This window comes from Halichoerus grypus, chromosome 5 (genome assembly GCF_964656455.1).
Source record: "Halichoerus grypus chromosome 5, mHalGry1.hap1.1, whole genome shotgun sequence".
In the NCBI taxonomy this organism is placed as follows: domain Eukaryota; kingdom Metazoa; phylum Chordata; class Mammalia; order Carnivora; family Phocidae; genus Halichoerus; species Halichoerus grypus.
In genome coordinates this window covers 38,069,275-38,088,378 of record NC_135716.1, presented here as the reverse complement: position 1 = coordinate 38,088,378, position 19,104 = coordinate 38,069,275, and the positions used below count along the sequence as shown (strand labels likewise).

The 19,104-nt window shown below is 40.4% G+C and overlaps 1 protein-coding gene across 6 annotated transcripts in view; it reads left to right on the top strand.

Annotated features, from left to right (window-relative positions):
* LOC118532114 (glutamate-rich protein 5) overlaps positions 1-14,469 on the top strand; it is a 31,827-nt gene extending 17,358 nt beyond the window's left edge. For 3 of the 6 annotated variants that reach the window (XR_013447771.1, XR_013447768.1, XR_013447770.1), the window contains one exon: positions 9,701-9,822. Coding sequence is in view for 2 of the 6 variants with exons in the window: in XM_036086506.2 (XP_035942399.2) it covers positions 9,701-10,609; positions 12,191-12,303 (1,022 nt within the window). In the remaining 4 variants the exon portion in view is untranslated. Of the gene's footprint in view, positions 1-9,668; positions 10,610-12,190 lie in introns of those variants that run through there. The other 3 variants (XM_078072190.1, XM_036086506.2, XR_013447769.1) reach the window with 3 other exon arrangements.
* The last annotated feature ends 4,635 nt before the right edge of the window (positions 14,470-19,104 follow it).

The following is a 19,104-nucleotide window of genomic DNA, read 5'->3' as shown; positions in this document are numbered from 1 at the left end:
CACAAACAATGAATCATGGAACACTATATTAAAACTAATGATGTAATGTATGGGGATTAACATAACAATAAAAAATTAAAAAAAAAAAAAGAATATGCGTCTGGCTTCAAATCCTGGTTCGTGATTACTTACTAGTGGTGTGACTCTGAGCCACTCAATCTCCTTGTGCCCCAGTGACTTCATCTGTAAAACAGGATTAACAGTAGTGCCTATTTCATAGACTTGTTCTGAGGAATAAAATCAGTTAATACATATAAGGCACCTAGAAGGTAGCCTAAGTGTTGCCTAGTATAGGGATTGGCAAACTAGCCTGCAGGCCAGATCTGGCCCACCACCTGTTTTTGTAAATAAAGTTTTACAGGAACACAGATATGCCTAGTCATTTACATATCACAGGACTGCTTTCTCCTCATGGTGACAGAGTTGAGTCTTAGAGGAGCAGCCCTAAGCCCGCAAAGCTGAAAACATTTGCTGTCTGTCCCTTTACAAAAAAAAAATTGCTGACCCCTGCCTGGAATATTGTCTAGTAAGTCCTCAATAAAAATGATCCATCATTAACACCAATTTTTAGTAAATCTCAATTTTTCTTTATTGCTTTTCCAAGATCAAGTTTTTTGGTTTTTTCCTCAAGATCAAGTTCTAGATCCCCAAGTTTGTTGATTTTTTTTTTCTGACTTTTTTTCTTTTTAGTAAAAGAAACGCTTTCTGACCTTTTTCTTTTTGGTAAATTTGTAAAAGAAAAGGGACTGTTAAAAATATTAAGTTAGTAATAGCATAAGTGTTACAAAAATAATAAAAAATCATAAAATTGGTATGTGAATGACCAAAGTTTATGAAACAGTTTTTCTAAAGTTATCGGATCTTATTTTGCTAGGTTACGTGCTCTTGTATTTTTGCTGCTATACTTAAAAAAAACAAAAAACAAAAAACTTTTATTTTAGGACAGTTTTAGATTTATAGAAAAATTTTGAAAATAGTACAGAGAACTCCCACAGACCCCATATACCCACTTTCCCTTATTATTAACATCTTATGTGAGTAGGGTATGCTTGTCACAATTAATGAACCAATACCAAAACATTTTTTTTTAAGATTTTATTTATTTAAGAGAAAGAGAGAGCACGAGCGGGAAGAGGGGCAGAGGGAGCAGGACAAGCAGACTCCCCCTGAGCAGGGAGCCCTGATGTTCGGCTCGATCCCAGGACCCTGAGAGAATGACCTGAGCCGAAGTCAGATGCTTAGCAGAGTGAGCCACCCAGGCGCCCCCTGATACATTATTATTAACCAAAGTCCATGCTTTATTCAGATTTTTTCAGTTTTTCTCGAATGTCCTTTTTCTGTTCCAGAGTTCCATCCAGGATTCCACAATGCATTTAGTCATTGTGTTTCCTTAGGCCACTCTTGACTATGACAGTTTCTCAGACATGTTTTAGATGACCTTGACAGTTTTGAATACCGGTCAAGTGTTTTGTAGACTATCCCTCAATTGGGATTTGTCTGCTGTTTTTCTTACAATGCTCCTGGGGTTGTGGGTTCTGGGAGGAAGACCACAGAGGTAAAGTGCCCTTCACACCACATCATCTCAAGGGTACACATTCTCAATGTGACTTATTACCGCCTCGTAAACTTCTCTAATCCTCCGTTTGGAGACCCTGAAGCTTGGAAAAGGGTGAGTGTAGATTTTTGTTTTATACTCTAGTCTTACTGAAATCTAGCTTAATCATTTCCGTGATTCTTGGTCAAAACTGCCTCTTCCTAGATCAAAGCTTTTTCTTATGCCCTGCTTTATGAAGAAGCTCATTCAATTCAGTTTTCAAATGTCTGTGCCAGAACCCCATGCTGGCCTCCCAGGTGCTTAGGACTGTAAGGGGAAGACAAGTGGCTTTTCATTCTGGAAAAGAAAATCCCTCACTTCCCTCAGTGCCCTCTGTACTGTTTCCTCACCATGGAGGCAAAGTCATCTGAATTGAATGTGGATCCCTAACCTGAGAGTAGTAGCAGTGGTTAGCTGAAAGCCTTGGGGTCCTACTCAGTCTGCCACTGCTCTTCTGGTACTAGGGGCTCAGGGGGGCACTGACCACCCACATATCCCTTGTGAATATGACTGCTCTGTTGTAAAATTTAAGTATTCGATACCAGTCCCAAATTTGCTAACTGCTCATAGGAATACTCCCCTTCTCAAGCACAGGCACCTGCTCCTGGCCATGGGCCTTCGTACCCTGCACCCTTACTGAGTCAAGCATAGGCACCATGGCTGAGCTAGGAGAATAGCCAGCTCACACTGGTGTGGCCACTTGCTCGCAGCTCTTAGAGCGCAAGGTAGAACACATATTAACCTTAAGTTCAGAGGAGAAATCAGAAGACTTCTTTTTCTGGACCTCGCTGAGGAGGAGGCTTAGCAAACCCAGCCAGTTCTGTGAAATGAAGGAACCTTGAGAAAAATCTCCCTCTCCAGTGTGGAGCTCTCTTAGACCAGCCTGGGCCCTTGATCCATTGCTAAGTCAGCATACTCACCTCATCTCTAGTGCTGACTATGACATGCGAGCATGAGGATGGAGACCATACCCAATGTCTGAGGATGAGCAGCAGTGCCTGTGGAGAGTGAGGGACACCACACCCAACAGTTCTGTGTGTTCATCATCCACTTTTGTCTTTCCTAGCTAGCTCCTTCCTGCCTGGGTGACCCCAGAGTACGGCCATGGACACCCTAACCACATGGGGATCTTGTCCAAATACAGATTTTGGTTCAGTGGGATCTGGGGTGGGACCTGCGAGTCAACAAATACACAAACAAGCAAAAAAATAACTCCTGGGTGCTGCTGATGCTGCAGGTTCTGGGCCCACAATGTGTGTGAAAGCACCTAAATCTTCCAGGTGGAATCACACTTGCTGGGCTTGACTCTGAGTTCTGCCACTCACGAGCAGTGCACTGCTCCTAGCTGAAGGTTCATGATCTGTCTGTGCCAGAATTTCCTCCGCTGTGTAATGGGGATAATAACGGACTTACCTTGTAGAGTTTTTAGGAAGATTGCATGAGAAAATCCACAAAAAGCATGAGGCAAAATGCCCTGATAACATTAGCCACTGTTGTTCTTCCTAGAGAAGCAGGGTGGGCGAGATCTGTTGAGGTTGGTCAAGTGTCATAACGTGGGCATGTCAGAGACATGATCTCCACTTTCTCTCTCCTCTTCCTTGTTCATGGAGATGCCCTTGATTTTGCAGACTAGATATCTGCCCAAATGCTGGATCCCCATGTGCCAGTAATGAGCATCAGTCAATGAAACTGTCTTTTCTTCGTGGTGAATACTGTTGATAATTTCAAAAGTGATGTTTTATGCAACAGCTTCTTTGAAATAAGAGTTTCCCTTCTAGGAATCAAAAAAAAAACCCAAAGGAAATGAAATTGGAACATTATTTCTGCAGGAGGTGACGATTTGTCATTATTTGGCTCTGTAGCTCTTAAATATCAGCCTTTCCCCTCTACAGGCCCTACATCTCCACATGGGCTCGTCAAGTGTTCCAGAAGTGTCTCTCCAACGTCATGTTCTTGTTTCTCTATAGTTAAACCTCAACATTAGGTTTACCTTCAAACTTGATCGAATATACTCTGAGATGGTCAAAACTAATTTTAGATATGTCAACACAGAAAGTTCTGTTAAAAAGAGGGCTTGTCCGATTTTTATTTACCCTCTTTAGGACTTTTTGGCCATGGTTTCCTACTTCAGTTACATGGGGTTTTGCTTAAGTTCACCTCTCTTCAAAGTGAATGCCCTGTTAACATCTGCCGAATGACAGAACGCACCCTTGAGGATGAGCACACGAGGACAGTGTTTGTAGACACTTTGGTGGAGAGAAAAGGGCAAAAACATCTAGAGCAGCACCACTGGTAGCTCCACAGATATTTGTTGGATAAATGATATGATGAAATTGAGGACAAAGCAAAATAAGAAAAGGAGAAGATGAGTAGACTCTTCCCTGGGGGCTGACACCTGCTGCATCTTGGTTCCCAAAGCTCCAAAGCTAAAGAACCTAGAAATGGTGGCAGCAAGGGAGAATACCAGGGTGCCCCTTTCTCACCGATTCTCTAGAAAACCCAGCAAACAGGCCAGTGGGGTCTTTGGGATGCCTAATATGTTGCAGCCATGGGATAGGAAATACTGACCTCAAGTTTTTCTCCTTGCTGGGTAGGAAACTTTTCATTTCTGATTAGGGTGATGAACTGAGTTGAAAAGCTTCCATCATAATGTGAATTTCAGGTATGTTAGCTCTCGTTCTAATCCCTTCTGTAATGTTGCCTAGTATTTCATTTCTTTGTGTGCCTATCACAACGGTGCTTACAACAAGGGTTCTGTTAGTTCAGCTGTCAAAATAAATTTGTGCATGGATCAGCTTACAACAGAACCAAGAGAGATAATGAGCACCAAAGGATTAGGCCCAGAGCAGTGTATGATTTGATAAAATGTAGGGTTCAGAAAACAGACACATCTTTAAACAACTTTGGATGTGGAAACAATGCATCCCTCCACAATATTTATTACATAATAATACAGATTAGGCATAGAATGTCTCCTGTGTGTGGACAAAAGATCTCACTGCTTTTCAAGTTAGCGTGCTAGAAGAAATGATGTAGTACCTTCTTCTGCCTCAAGGAGGAATGTCTGGGATTCACAAAACCACGTGGGCAGAGCAGGTTGAGATTGTTGGGTGAGAGGGAAGGCATAGGTACCACGTTGTACTTAATGAGGGAAGTAGCTAGTATTTGAATCTCCTTGCAGACAGTAAACTGGAGGATAGCAGGGACCAGATCTTCCTGCTCAACTGCTGTGAGCTCTGCTCAGCTCAGAGGCGGCATCTAGTAGGCACTTGAAGACTTGAAATCGGTGAATAAGTGAAGTCAAAGCCAACAAACAGAATGAAAGATATTTATTTATATAAAAGCTCAGTGGGCTTCATTAATGCCCGTCAGGTCATGCCCGATATTGTGAGTACTATCCCATTATTGATCAATAATCATGTTTTAAAACTTACCGTGGTAACAAAATGATTTTGTAGGTCAACGTTGACAACGTTCTAGTGGTTAGGGGACTGTTTATCCAAGCTCCTTAATGTTGCAGTTCATTTTTTCTGTTGCTAAGTTAGCTATAATTTATTGGCAGGGCCACCAGGAGGCCATAAAGGACCTTGGTGAAATTGGAGAAAGGTGCCCTCCCCAGCCCTGACACACGCAGCCTTGCAGGTGCACAAAGGCTGGAGTTCAGTCCTCCCTTGGCCCTCGGCAGGACACCCTGTGTAGTGGGAAATCTGTTCCCACATGGCTGTTGCTGCCCCCAGCTTACCAAGCAGGTACCGAGCACCTGCGCACATCACACACCGTGTTGGGGACCTACATACATTATCACCTCAGTCAGTTCTCTGAAGAGGCCTGAAAGGCAACTGTCATATCCCCATCTTGCAGATAAGGAAACTGAGGTCTAGAGGGGTTAGGACTTGTCCAGATCGCACCATCGAATAAATGGTGGAATCAGGATTCACATCCAATGTCAGAACAGTCTGGAATGCACTGGTCCAGCTGAAGAGGAGGGGGGTTAAACAAATCCAGAAATTGTAGTTGCCTCAGCAGCTGGGGATAAAAATCTTCTGAAGGATAGAAATCTAGTGCCTGAAGGGAAGTGTTTGTGGTGACTGAAGACTTCAGTGGTTTGAAACTACCATTTGTTTTCAAACTTTTCATTTATTTACTGCGATCTCTCTTTATTTCTGAATAAGCTTAGAGAAGGGTACCGGTATCGGAATGAATGATTGCTTTATTTTTCTGTTTGTCCACCATCATCTCTTTCCTGCTAGTGCCATCAGGTGAGGTCTAATGCCAGTGATGGCTAACGTGATTGTCACTTGGTGGTGCCAGTCACTGAGCTAGTGCTTTCCACTAGCAAGATGACACATGGAATCCTCACAGCAACTCTGCTAAGACTGTTCCCGCTTTACAGGGAAGCTGAGGCGCAAAGAGCCATCATCAGGCTAGTGAGTGCAGGAATCGGGACTGAGACGCACCACATTATGGGTGTTGTTTTCAAGGTCATATGATCTCTGTCCTCTCTTTTAGAACAGATTACCCTCTTCTTTCACATAAGAGAAAGAACTTTGGCTATTAGTTAAGAACTATGACCTCCAAAATACAGTCATTTCAAAATTCAAGCAGAACACAGTTAATCAATATAAATACAAAATGAATGTCACTACCCTGAGAGCATTCTCTCTCTCTCTCTCTCTCTCCTTTATTTTTGGTGATCATTTTATTTATTTCCTTTTTCCTCTAAGTTATTAAATTCCAGCTAGTTAACATACAGTGCAATATTAGTTTAAGGTGTGGAATTCAGTGATTCATCACTTACATACAACACTCAGTGCTCATCCCAACAAGTGCCCTCCTCAATACCCATCACCTGTTTAACCCATCCCCCCCATCCCCTCCAGTAATCATCAGTTTATTCTCTATAGTTAATATTTGGTGATCATTTTAAAGATGTTTTATCTCCTTTGGGCTACCTTAGGAAAATATTAGAGACAGTGACATTCTTCTGTAATATTTCCCAATTTGGTTGACAATTTTCAGGTTGTATTATAAAAATATTATATGTTGAGGACATTTGCCTACTTCAAGTTTATCCGTAAGATTAGGAAAAGTACCTAAGAATGAAAATTGACGCTGTGATCACAGTCATGAATGTTCTAGTTATGTGGCAAAAATTGATAGATCACTTGTGACACTCTTTGTGGATAAATAACTTTTCACAAAGCTTTTGGTTTTGGAGAAAAAAACTTGACTTAGTCCGATAGCATAATATGTCTTTCAAAATATAAAATTGAGTGACTTTGTTTTGGGTGTGTTGTCACGTCCCCCACAGCTTTCTGCTCTAGAAGAGTGATGCCTTTGGAATGTACCCACAGCTGCCACAGCTGGATGAAAGGCATTCATCTCATTTAGCTGACAGTACTAATCACTGTAATAACTATTTTACCAGCAAATATAATTTGGCAGACATCTGTGATTAGTATATTAACACATTTCCTTGTTAATTCCCTAAGGCGACCATCACCAAAACATCCCTTGTGTGATCTAAATGAATTGTCATAATGAGTTTCTTTATAGGCCTGAGAAATCACATTTGTTAAGTTGCCTAAAGTGCTACTAATCTGAAAACTTCATTCATGATGAGGCCTGAGGGAGAGCCAAAAGATAGCCCTTCTCCCTGTTCTGACATATGACCCCCAGGGCCCACCGCCAGAGCCCAGAATCTCCCCCAGTCCTTCCCAAACTGCTGCTCCAAGCCTCAGCTTGAATTACTCTCCGCCCAGGGCTTCAAACCCAATACCCAGAGGCAGGGTGGGAAATGATTTGATGTGAACAAATGTATTAAAAAGAGAAACAAGGGCGCCTAGGTGGCTCAGTCGGTTAAGTGTCTGCCTTTAGCTCTGGTCATGATCTCAGGGTCCTGGGATCGAGCCCCACGTTGGGCTCCCTGCTCAGCGGGGAATCTGCTTCTCCCTCTGACCCAACCCTCTCATGCTCGCTCTCACTCACTCTCTCTCAAATAAATAAATAAAATCTTTAAAAATAAATAAATAGAAGCAGTTGGAAGTGTATTAATGATAATACACAAACTAAGGAAGTGAAGAACTATGACAATTATTAACTCAGGGAGAGACGAAAAATAATTTACACAAAGTAATAGCTTACTGTTTGGCTCAGTTCCTCCTAGCAGACATATTCGTTCGTTCTAGGGATATGTACCTGGATATTGATTTATCCAAATTACAACACAATTCCTATTTTCAATGATTGCTAATATACAATTGCTGAATTGAAAGGAAATGTGAATGTGTAAAGGGAAAGGGTGGGGGGTGACAGAGGTGGGAGAAGAAGGAGCCCAAGTCTTTATTTTTCATAGCGGGAGTGAACTGAAATGCCCCAACTAAGAGAGCATGAGGTAACAATTTGCTTAGAGACAGAATAAAAATATCCCTCCAAAACAGCTAAATGAATTAAGATACTTGCCCCTAGGGAAGGGGAGATGGGTGAGGAGATCCGAGTATTAGTTGAACATCTTACATTTGATAAGCAAGATGTATATACACATATATAACTGGGGTGGGGGTAACTTAGGGAAAAAGAATTAAAAAAAAAAAACGAAAAGAGAAACAATCTTCAGGGAAAAAAGGATAGAAGTATATCACCTAGAGGCCCATTTTAACATGATGGTTTATTTTCTTCCAGTTATTTTCACCCTCTGTTTGTGATTGTCTTTCTCTTCCTCCCTCTTTCCCTTCCAGTGATCAACATTGCTGTAATCATAAAATGGATAGCTGACTTACTGAGCACTTAGGTGCACAGCAGACCTTGTGCCAATACACATTTTATATGCATCATTTCATTTGATTAACCCAACTGTGCGTGCCGATATTTTAACTTCTATCATAATTATGTTCTTATATTAGCATATGGTCTTCATAATCATCTTTTTTCATGGTACAAGAATATTCTGTCCAGCAGAATATGTATCTTTTCCCCAAATTATTAGACTTTAGTTTGCCAGCTCTTCCTATTATAAAGAATACTGAGATGATATACTTTGCCCTAAAGCTTTTTCCTGACATGTATGCTTAAAGAGTAGAATCATGTTGCCCAGTGGCTTGTCTTAAACTGTCTAGGGCACTCTCACGTTCAGTGTCTAATGTGATGCCTCGTGCAGCTCGGAGACAGCAGAGAGAGATGCACTGTCGTTTTACAGACGAGATACTTAGGAGCTAAGTCTTCAAGGTCACACAGCTGGAGGAAGAGTCAGAATTAAAATGCATGGTTCCCAACTCTTTCTTGATTTCTGCCCCCTGCCCTCCCGCCCCCCGCCCGAGTGAAATGAAACCCAGGCTGAGCTCTCCCTGTACTTTCCTTCCCACACATGTTGGTCTTCACCTAGTGGAGCTTCTCTGCCATGGGGCCCTGTCCTTTCACCGAGGGCCATTTCTGCTTCAGGAAAAAGTAAGACCTCTCTAGCAGCCCAAAACCACACTTCTTCTGAAATCTTCCACCGGGGCTAAGGAGGAGAAAGGGCAAGAAGGGGAAATAATAGGAGAATCCAAAGTGCAATGTGCTTACTTAGAAAATGGGGCAGGAACTGTGAGAAGGTGTCTGAGGAGCAAACAAGAAAATACTGTGGTTTGGGGAGGACCTTAACGCTTAAGATAAGGTGTTTGAGCTGAAGACAGTAAAGAAGTATGACTTAGGGCGTCTTAGGGTCATGGTATGGCCTTTCTTTACTCAATTGTACACAGGACTTTCTTGAATGTTAAATCTACTTTTTTTTTAGAAGATTTTATTTATTTATTTATTTATTTATTTATTTATTTATTTATTTATGGGGGGACAGAGGGAGAGGGTGAGACAGAGAATCTCAAGCAGACTCCACACTGAGCACGGAGCCCGACATGGGGTTCTATCCCACAATCCAAGACCATAACATGAGCCGAACCCAAGAGTTGGATGCTTAACCGACTGAGCCACCCAGGCGTGCCTAAATCTATTTCTTGATGGTGATATACTTTCTCAGGCTAGAAACTAACCAATAATTTGATTTTTTTTCTTTCTCTTTTTCAAATGAATGATCACCAAGTAACTTTAAATATGTACTTTTTTCAACCATAGAAGAAAGTGAGTCCTGCTTTGCCCAACCCAAACCACGTACACTAGGAAAAGGATCTACTCTTTATGGCAAGGTACAAAAGGAAAGTCCTTCCCCCCTCGAGAAGCCGAAGATTTCAGCAGTGTCTACAGCTAATGGTGTTAAATCCTTCCATGAACAGCCCCTAACAAACGATGCTGCAGATCCACCAGGATCCACAGAAGAGACTCAGCCTCTAGACAGACCCGAGGAGTCTGGGCTGCCTCAGCCAGGTGGTGAAGATGATACTCCAGGTGCAGGAGAAAAGAAGAAAGACATGGGAGCAATGACAGAGGCTCAGCATTTAAAAGGAAATTCTGAGACTGAATCTGTGGAAACAGACACCAAGTACCAGCCTTTGAGGACCACAGGAGAGAGGGACTCTCCGGGAGCAGTGGACGGTACTGAGAATCCACAAACTGCCAGAGAGATGAAACCTCTAGGAACAGCTGAGAAAATCCCTCCTCTGGAAGCAGCTAGAAAGCCACAACCTCAAGAAGCAATGGGAAAGGGTGAACAGACCCAACTCCCAGAAACAGTTCCCAAGGAGAATGAATCTCCAGAAGTATTGGAAGGAAGTCAGTTTGTGGAAACAGCTGAAGAGTGGCAACTTCAAGAAACATTGGGAGAAGATGAGCAGTCCCAACCTCTCGAAACCATTCCCAAAGAGAATGAAACACTGGAAGTATTGGAAGGAAGTCAGTTTGTGGGAACAGCTGTAAACAATTATTTGCTCCATAAAACTCCTGAAGGTCCCGGAAGCATGGAGCAGATTCAACCTGAAGGAATAATAGTTGGAAGCATGGAGCATCCAGCAGGAATTCTAGAAATAGGAGCAAATACCGAAATGGTCAGGAAAAATCACACTAATGAAGAGGACCAACACATTGAAGGTAAAAGTTATGCTGGTTGTTTAGATATGCTGCATAAGAAATCATCCCTGGGGATCTCTATTTCAGGTGGTTGGACTTCATTTGACCCAAACCAAAAAGGCTTCCATACCTGGAAAACAGGCTTTTGGCTTGGCTTTCCAGAAGAAATTTTCTACACTTGATCTTAGCCAAATGGCTGAGAAGCAATCCAGCAGAAATTTTCTAAAGCATAGTCTGTCCAAAATTTTTAACCTGGAGTTGTCATCGTTGAATACAATTGGTTGTTGAAGGCAACGTTAAAAGTTCTGAATTTTTCCGAGTTCACTTTTCATCAGGCCCCATGTATGGTATGAGGATCCAAAGTAGAGATGAATAGGTGGCTAATGGAGGAACTCACCTTCTAATGAAAGAATACCCAGCTAATGGATCTTACAGGGCAATTTTCATCTTTGCCAATTTATCCCAGGAAAAAAATGACTGTCGGTCTGCTTCTGTCCTCCCACTGGCTTCTTGTCTCTATAAGAAGACTTAGAGACAATGTATTACTTTTTGGCGTATGTGTTTTTAAAATGTACTTTACCAGCATAAAAAATGGTATCTATACTGTTCTTTATTGGAGTTATAATTTAAAAAAATAACATTTCTTCTGGGGCATGATTTACATTTTGGTAAATTTTAGCTTCATACTATAGTATAATTAAGTCAAGCATTCATCCATCTGTTTCTTAATTCATTTATGACCACAGCAGTTTTTGAATGCCAATCATACGCCAAGTGCGGGGGACGGGGGGGAGGGGGTGTAGGAATAAGAGATAGGCCCTGTTCTCCAGGGGCTCACAGTCTGGTGGGAAGAAGCCAGAATTTAAACAAATTACCACAATCTATTGAGGTAAGTGTTTTAATGAAGGTGTATAAAAGTGCTCCAGGAATAACAAGGGAGGAGCAAGTAAAAGCATGTATTTGTTGGACTAGGTTGGCAAACTCAAGTCGTTAGGGCCTAGGATAATGATAGTGAGTCAAGTGAAGGGCACATGTTATGTCTTGGGGAGTCCTGGGGACTGTAGTGAACAGGTACACCATCCTATCAAAAGAGGCAGCTGCTTCTTGGCTCTGTCCATGAACATGGGGGCCAATGTTGCCCATACTGACTTCTTAGGGAGACAGATTTGTGTCTACAACGTCCAGACTTTTATTTATTTATTTTTTCAGATTTTTAAATGTTTGCAGTCTTTAAATGTTTAATGGTTGTTTTCTTTAAACACCATCATGGCCCAACAAAATAGGTTTCTGGGCATGCCTAGACCACCTTTTCATTTAAATATAAATGGAACTTTGTATTTATAATATGTTCTGCTCTCATTTCTTGGGTAATTCTGCAGCCTGATTTTATATAGGGGGATGCCAAGATAGGAGATGCTAAGTGACATCGGCCATTCAGAGGATCTGAGAGAATCAGGGCAATTGCCTTTCTTGACCCCACCAGAGAAACTTACTAATTAGACGTAGAGAGCAGGAACTGCCCCATTGGAAACCAGCTGTCGGGTACTTTATTGTTAATGCCAAATGAGCATCTCTTAACGTCTCCTTCGCTTACTTTTCCAGGTGAGACAGGAGAAAAGGTTGAAGCAGAGATGGAGAATGACAAAGGAAGTGAAGGGCCTGGAACAAAAGAAGAAGAAACAGGGGAAGCTGTGGATCTTTCAGCGGCCACATAGATTGGCATGGTTGTAGAAGGATGAACGGACAGTGTGTTGTAACAGAGAAAAATAGAGTGAAGTGTGTGGGTATAGATCTTATCTTTCAGTGTCTACGTATTTTATACAAAGAGTGTGGTTATCATGTTCTTGATTACATTGTTCCATAAAACCGCTAAGCTGTAAACAGTTTTCTTAGGCACTTAGAATAGTAATACATTCAAGCTTACAGCTGCCACAGCCAATAACAAGTAGGGTATAGGATCCCCGGAGGGTGAGGGTGTTTTCTTCATTGTGGTAATAGGTCTATTCAGTTTAGAAAATGAGACCCTAAAAAGAAGGTATAAACCTTAGATATAGGTGGTTGGAGAAAAGAGTTAGCACATTTTAGGGAGCTCATGATGGTAAGGTTACACAGTTATAATTACAATGGGATAAGAATGAACAACAGTGTCAGGGCAAACTATACCTAGTGTTTCTTTCCTGTTGCGGAATTTAAAGCTGGTAGGAACCTTGGAAAGTGTGTCCATCTAGTTACCTTCTCACCTTGAATCTGTCTACTGCCGTAGACTCTTATTTATCATGATGTGTTAAATGTGTTAACAAAATCCTTGTCAAAGGAATGCAATCTCTGGTGCTACTGCAAGATCGGGCGTTTCTATACTGAAAGGCTATACATTTTCCCTGTGCCATTTTGAATTAGCTGTTGATTTTGCACTTACGTGAAGGGTTCTAATTGGTGTTATCCTTTTGACTGACATTAAACATATTTTAAATAAATTGACTTTTGGGGCGCCTGGGTGGCTCAGTCGTTAAGCCTCTGCTTTCAGCTCAGGTCATGATCTCAGGGTCCTGGGATCGAGCCCCACATTGGGCTCCCTGCTCAGCGGGAAGCCTGCTTCTCCCTCTCCCACTTCCCCTACTTGTGTTCCTGCTCTCGCTGTGTCTCTCTCTGTCAAATAAATAAATAAAATCTTTAAAAAAAAAATAAATTGACTTTTAAATGTATTTCAGAGGCAACAAACAATAAGAATTAAAACCTAGATTAGTGAGGCGCCTGGGTGGCTCAGTCGGTTAAGTGTCCTACTCTTGATTTTGGCTCAGGTCATGATCTCAGGATTGTAAGATTGAGCCCTGCCTGGGGCTCTAGATGCTGAGCTTAGAGTCTGCTTAAGAGTCTCTCTCTCCCTCTCCCCCTGCCTCTCCCCACCCCACCCCTGCACGTGCTCTGTGCATGCTCTCTCTCTCTAAAAACAAACAAAACACCTAGATTAGTTGCCTATGTGAAGTTTATTCCTTGGGTCCTGTTTTTGGTTTTTGTTGTTTGTTTTTAATTTACTGTGGTTTAATGTTAGGCTTTAGAGGCAGAAAGAAGCTAAGAAATTAGAATTTAAAAACCATTTATAATATTTCATTAATGTTAAAATGATGCACCATTGAAAGTTACTTTTTAGGGGCGCCTGGGTGGCTCAGTCCGTTAAGCGGCTGCTTTCGGCTCAGGTCATGATCCTGGGGTCTTGGGATCGAGCCCCACATCCGGCTCCCTGCTCAGCGGAGAGCCTGTTTCTCCCTCTCCATCTGCCTGTCACTCTGCCTACTTGTGCTCTCTCTCTGTCAAATAAATAAATAAAATCTTTTTTTTAAAAAAAAAGAAAGTTACTTTTTAAAAATTCTTCCAAAATTGCCAAGGATTTTGGTGAAAGATGATACATGAATGGTAATGATGATAGCAATCTTGTCCACCATTCGGTGCCTTGTGTTTATGAATATCAGGATAGAATTATATTCTGGAAACATTTGGTGTCTTTTCTTATTTGTAAATATCTATTTTAAAGGTAACTGTTCAGATGAATTAACTAGACTCTTTTACTTTAGCTTTTATATTAAAATGACTACTAAGATAACCTGTAATTAATTTCAAGAATAGAGGATACAGGGAAGAATTATCATCTTTATTCTGATTTTAATATTAGTTTATGTTTCTGGCTTTAAAGAGTTGAAGTAGACAACAATAGGAGGTACTTGAGTAGATGACATCCTCCTTTCTGCAGAGTGGCTGGATTGTGATTTTATTGAGAGCAAGGACCGTTTTATGTATCTTTAATTCAGGCATTTAGCTCCTTTAGTGGAACATGAAACGTGCTTGATAAATATTTGTCAAATCAATAAATGAATAATGAATACCAAGGGCTCCAATGTATGTTTAATTCTTTAAAAAAGAATAGATTTAAAATATCAGTTTGTGTAACATTAACATTTTCATGAGGGCTGCTCAAGCTCAGTAACAAGCTATATATTTGGTGTAGTTCTGAAAACACTATTTTGTGGCCAGGAAGTTACATAAGTGAGAACTGATATAATATCTTTCAAGCTGCCTTTTGTAATCCGAAGGTGTTTTCTCTGACCAAAAAGTATTTTTATACAGATATCTAGTAAGTAGAAAATGATAGAGTTTAGTGTAAAATATGAATGATCATCTTAAAAGGTGGAATTGTACTTTGTGTCAAGTATTGAAATAGTGGGATTCATTAACTAATAGACATAAAGATCCATCCTCTGTTGTGTGGATTTTTTTTTTTTTAATCAGTAGCATGTGTTAAAAGAGACCTATTCAGAACCGATTCTTGGAAGAACTCTGTCTCAAAGGCATTATTAGAGAGTTGTAAGTTTTCAAATTGTTTATGAATCTTGTCATTTTCCATTAATTACTAAAATAATTTATTCTTAGATTTTGGAAATTTGTGTAAATTTCTGGTACTTTTTATACTTTGGCCTTTAATGTGGCTACTAAGACATTTTTAGAAACTGTTCTTATTCTTACAGATAATATTAATAATTTTTAATCAAAACCTATAATTTAAAATGTTCCATAATATGTGAATGTTATAGAATAGAAATATTTCATCTAAATTATTACTTATTTTAAAAAATAAATTAATAAGTGCCTGTAGTAAAACTCAATACAGAAAAGTATGAAATGGGCAGTGAAGTTCTCCCTCCCATATCTTTTAGTCCTTCCGTGAAAGGGTAATAAGGTTTTTTGCATATACTTCCACAAGAAGGTAATATATATGCCATACTTTATGAATATGCTAAAACATAAGTGTATATTTACATATCCACATTTTAAAACACAAATGAGAATTTACATAGCCCTTGTGTTGTGAAAAGTGCATGTAAAACCACGAATCTACCCTTTCCTGTGTTAGAATTTTTCTCTTCTGCCCAGACTGACAGGCGGCACAGCCAAGTGCATTCTGTTCCGAAGTGCTCGCTCTGAGCAGAGAGAATCAGTTTTGCCCCAGATTCAAAACACAGAAGTTGGACAAAAGCCTTGAGCTGTTTGTAATGAATTAATAGAGAAACTATCATTGGGGGTGGATTCTCTCATCCTGGGGTGCTATATATAGTCCCAGGATTGTAGCCCCGTTTGTGTTCTACTAAGATAATTTCAGTGTTTTCTACAAATAAGTGGGAGGGAAATGGTGAACAAATGATCTGCCAGCCAGCAACCCCAGTAGGAGTGAATGTTTGCATTTACCAACAGAGGGTGCCAGTTGCAACGCTAAGAAACTCACAGTCTGACTCCAGAACTCTTGGCCAGAAGTGCCGTGTAGCCAGTCCCCCGGGGGACCCACAGGACAGGAGTATGTGGTCAACCTGTGATCTTATTGCCTTTTCCATTTTAACTTTGGAGCAAGAACTCCTAACCCAGCTTGGAGCAGTCAAAACACCCATATCCCTCTTAAATGCTTTGTTCCACACTTGGCCTTGAATTAAGAATAAGAATGGCTTTAAAAGGAAATGTTTTTTCCACATTTAACTAATCCAAGAGCATTGGATAGTCATGGCCAAATAACCTTGATAGGGTTTGTATCTGTGCTCTTTAGGAAACTACAAAAGCTTATTAGAGCACCTAACATTACAAACATCTCATTTTTATAAAGATGATTTGGTGACCAGGTGTGAATTGTTTCACAAATGCCAGCAATGTGAACATCATAAAGCCATTCATTAGCTCACCCACATTTGTAAGGTAAAGGGAGAATGATCCTCTTCTTTTTCTCTCCCCACACCAAATAGCCAGGCATGGCTGTGTCTGAAAAGTCGAAAGCATTTGCTCACAAGATATCATTTAATCTAAAACTCTGTCAGCTCCTCTCTTCCTCAGAGTTTATAAAGTTAATGAGCATTGGGTTATACTCGCAAGGTTTTAATTACAGAAACAGAATCAGTGTAATCCTAGAGAGCATCTCACAGGGATGGAATTTCTCTTTTCAGTTGTTACTATCAACAAAAGCTAGGGAACTCCCTGGGATTACTAATCCATGTAGAATCAAATTGGAGGCCATTAGCTTTATTTCAGTAATACCACTCAGCAAACTTATTGGGCAGTATATGAGATATTGTAACTTCACACTTGTATCATTATTTCTGTGGCTAATGAAAGAAGTCTCCAGACATCGAAGGCAGGCTTTAATGCCTTTTGAAGGTAGAAGAAGGGTACCCCTTCAGTTTAATAATGTGCTATATCAACATGACTAAACATGCTCTTTCTACCCACTACTGGGGAGAGAGATCAGCAAGCCTCACCAGTTTCCACAAAAAGAGTTCTGAGAAACCAGTTAGCGATACTAATTTTTTTAAAATTGAAGTATAGTTGACAAACATAGGGATGTTAACTTTGGTTTGAAATCTGCCTCATTTTTTCTTCTTGTAGAACATAGGTGGTTCTCAAATTTTTCTTAATAAAAGTAACTCGCAAAATATCATTCGTGCTATTATATAAATTTATGAAAAAAGTAATGCATATTATATTGAGTTGATTTATGCAACCCTGATTCCAAACACTTAAAAAGAATTATTCAAGGACAAGAACAGACGCTTTCTATGGCAGCTGAACTGTTGGAGAGGGGCTTTGGGTTGGGAGGAGTTTCAGCCCCAGTGCCAAGTAAGAAGTCACAAGGCCCACAAGGTGACAAGTCACAAGGTGACTTTTCTGACCTTCACCACACTCCCAACAGTTCAGTGAGGGGACAGACTAACAATTTATTTAAACTATAGATAGTAGGTATTTAGTGGATCAGTACAGACTTGCTTCATGTTTTCTGGATATTCGAGTTTTGTTAAAAAAGTGTTTTTGGTAGGGGCGCCTGGGTGGCTCAGTCGTTAAGCGTCTGCCTTCGGCTCAGGTCATGATCCCAGGGTCCTGGGATCGAGCCCCGCATCGGGCTCTCTGCTCAGCCGGGAGCCTGCTTCTCCCTCTCCCACTCCCCCTGCTTGTGTTCCCTCTCTAGCTGTCTCCCTCTCTCTCTGTCAAATAAATAAAATAAAATCTTTAAAAAAAAAAAAAAAGTGTTTTTGGTAAAAATAACACTGGCATTGTCTAGGTACTTGAATGTGACATAGTGATCATTTAGGTGATAATTACAAGGAAGGATTTATTATTAAAATAATCACTTTTTTCTTAGTATGAAACGAATACATGTTCATGGTAGAAATCAGAAAATATAAACTTTAAGAGATGAAATCTAAATGTTACACATAACTGGATGGGAGGGCTTCTTTTTCCTTTTAGTGTTACAATACAAAGTTAGCCAAAGCTCAACTGTTAATAGAGCTTTAAGTCTATTGAACGGCTGAGTGCAGCATTTCTGGGTTTTCCTCATTGGACTCTATGGGGGATAACAGGTTTTAGAGAATGTTCCAACAATCCTTGCTATGTTGGTAAATATTGATTAGTGCTATAGGGAGAGAAGCTGTGCCCAAGTATATTAGCACTTAGCTGACCACAATTTATGATAAATAATTTTTTGATATCTTAGGGAAAAACACTGAGACTTAGTATTTTATTTGGAATTACTTTTAATACTAACTGCTAACCAAATGTTAGAGAAAAGACTGTAAGCTCTTTAGTGGGCAGGGAAGACGCCCTACTGAGCCTAGTATAAATTTGGCACTCGGTAAATATTTGTTGATGACCAATGGTCTTTATTCTTATATAATCTTGATCATTTCCTCAGAACTGAATATAATTGGCTGTAGAGGAAAATATGGCCAAAATTCTTGTAGAATTATTTTGTACTGCTGGTTCAATATTTACAATTCTGATTGAATATGTTATTAGAAATAAAGTGAAAGTTTTTTGTGGTGTATTTTCTATCTGAATTTTTATTACAGAAAGATACAAATTACTTTTGACTCATCGTGTCCTTCCATAAGAAAAGTATTCTTTAAATTACACCCTCTGTGAAAGGTAAGGAATCTGAAAATAGCATGGAAAGATGGGTGACTCCTTTTAGATACTTCATGATCATTTAGTGATAACACACTTTGAAGAGATTGCTACTTCTGTATGTTTGAAAGACTAACATGAAATAAATGTTCTTTTCCACAAAATCTAGTGATTCTCCTTCAGTGTGGAAAGAAGACTCAACATCCCAACCCAGCCACTGACAAGTTGATTAACTTGGGTACCAGCATTTTATTTCCAGCTCTTTTATTCTAGGGTTTGAATTTGAAGCCATGACCTATTTATAACTATGCCCCTCAGACCCAACCTGGCCTGAGTGTCTCATTTCTTGGCCACAGTGATTGGTTTAAGAATGGCCCCCTAACCTGAGCTGGACCAATCAGAGCCCTCTCTGGGAAGCTCCCACCAGAGATACCAGAAAATGTCATAGTGCTGGGGTTAGGGCCTTAGGGGTCTGTATGTCTGGGCCTGCAGCTACTTCCCCTAAGAGACGGGGAGCCAGGAAGTTTCTGGAGTGCACATGGGTAAATAAAGCCAGCTGTACTCTGGACTTCTCTGCTATACAAGCC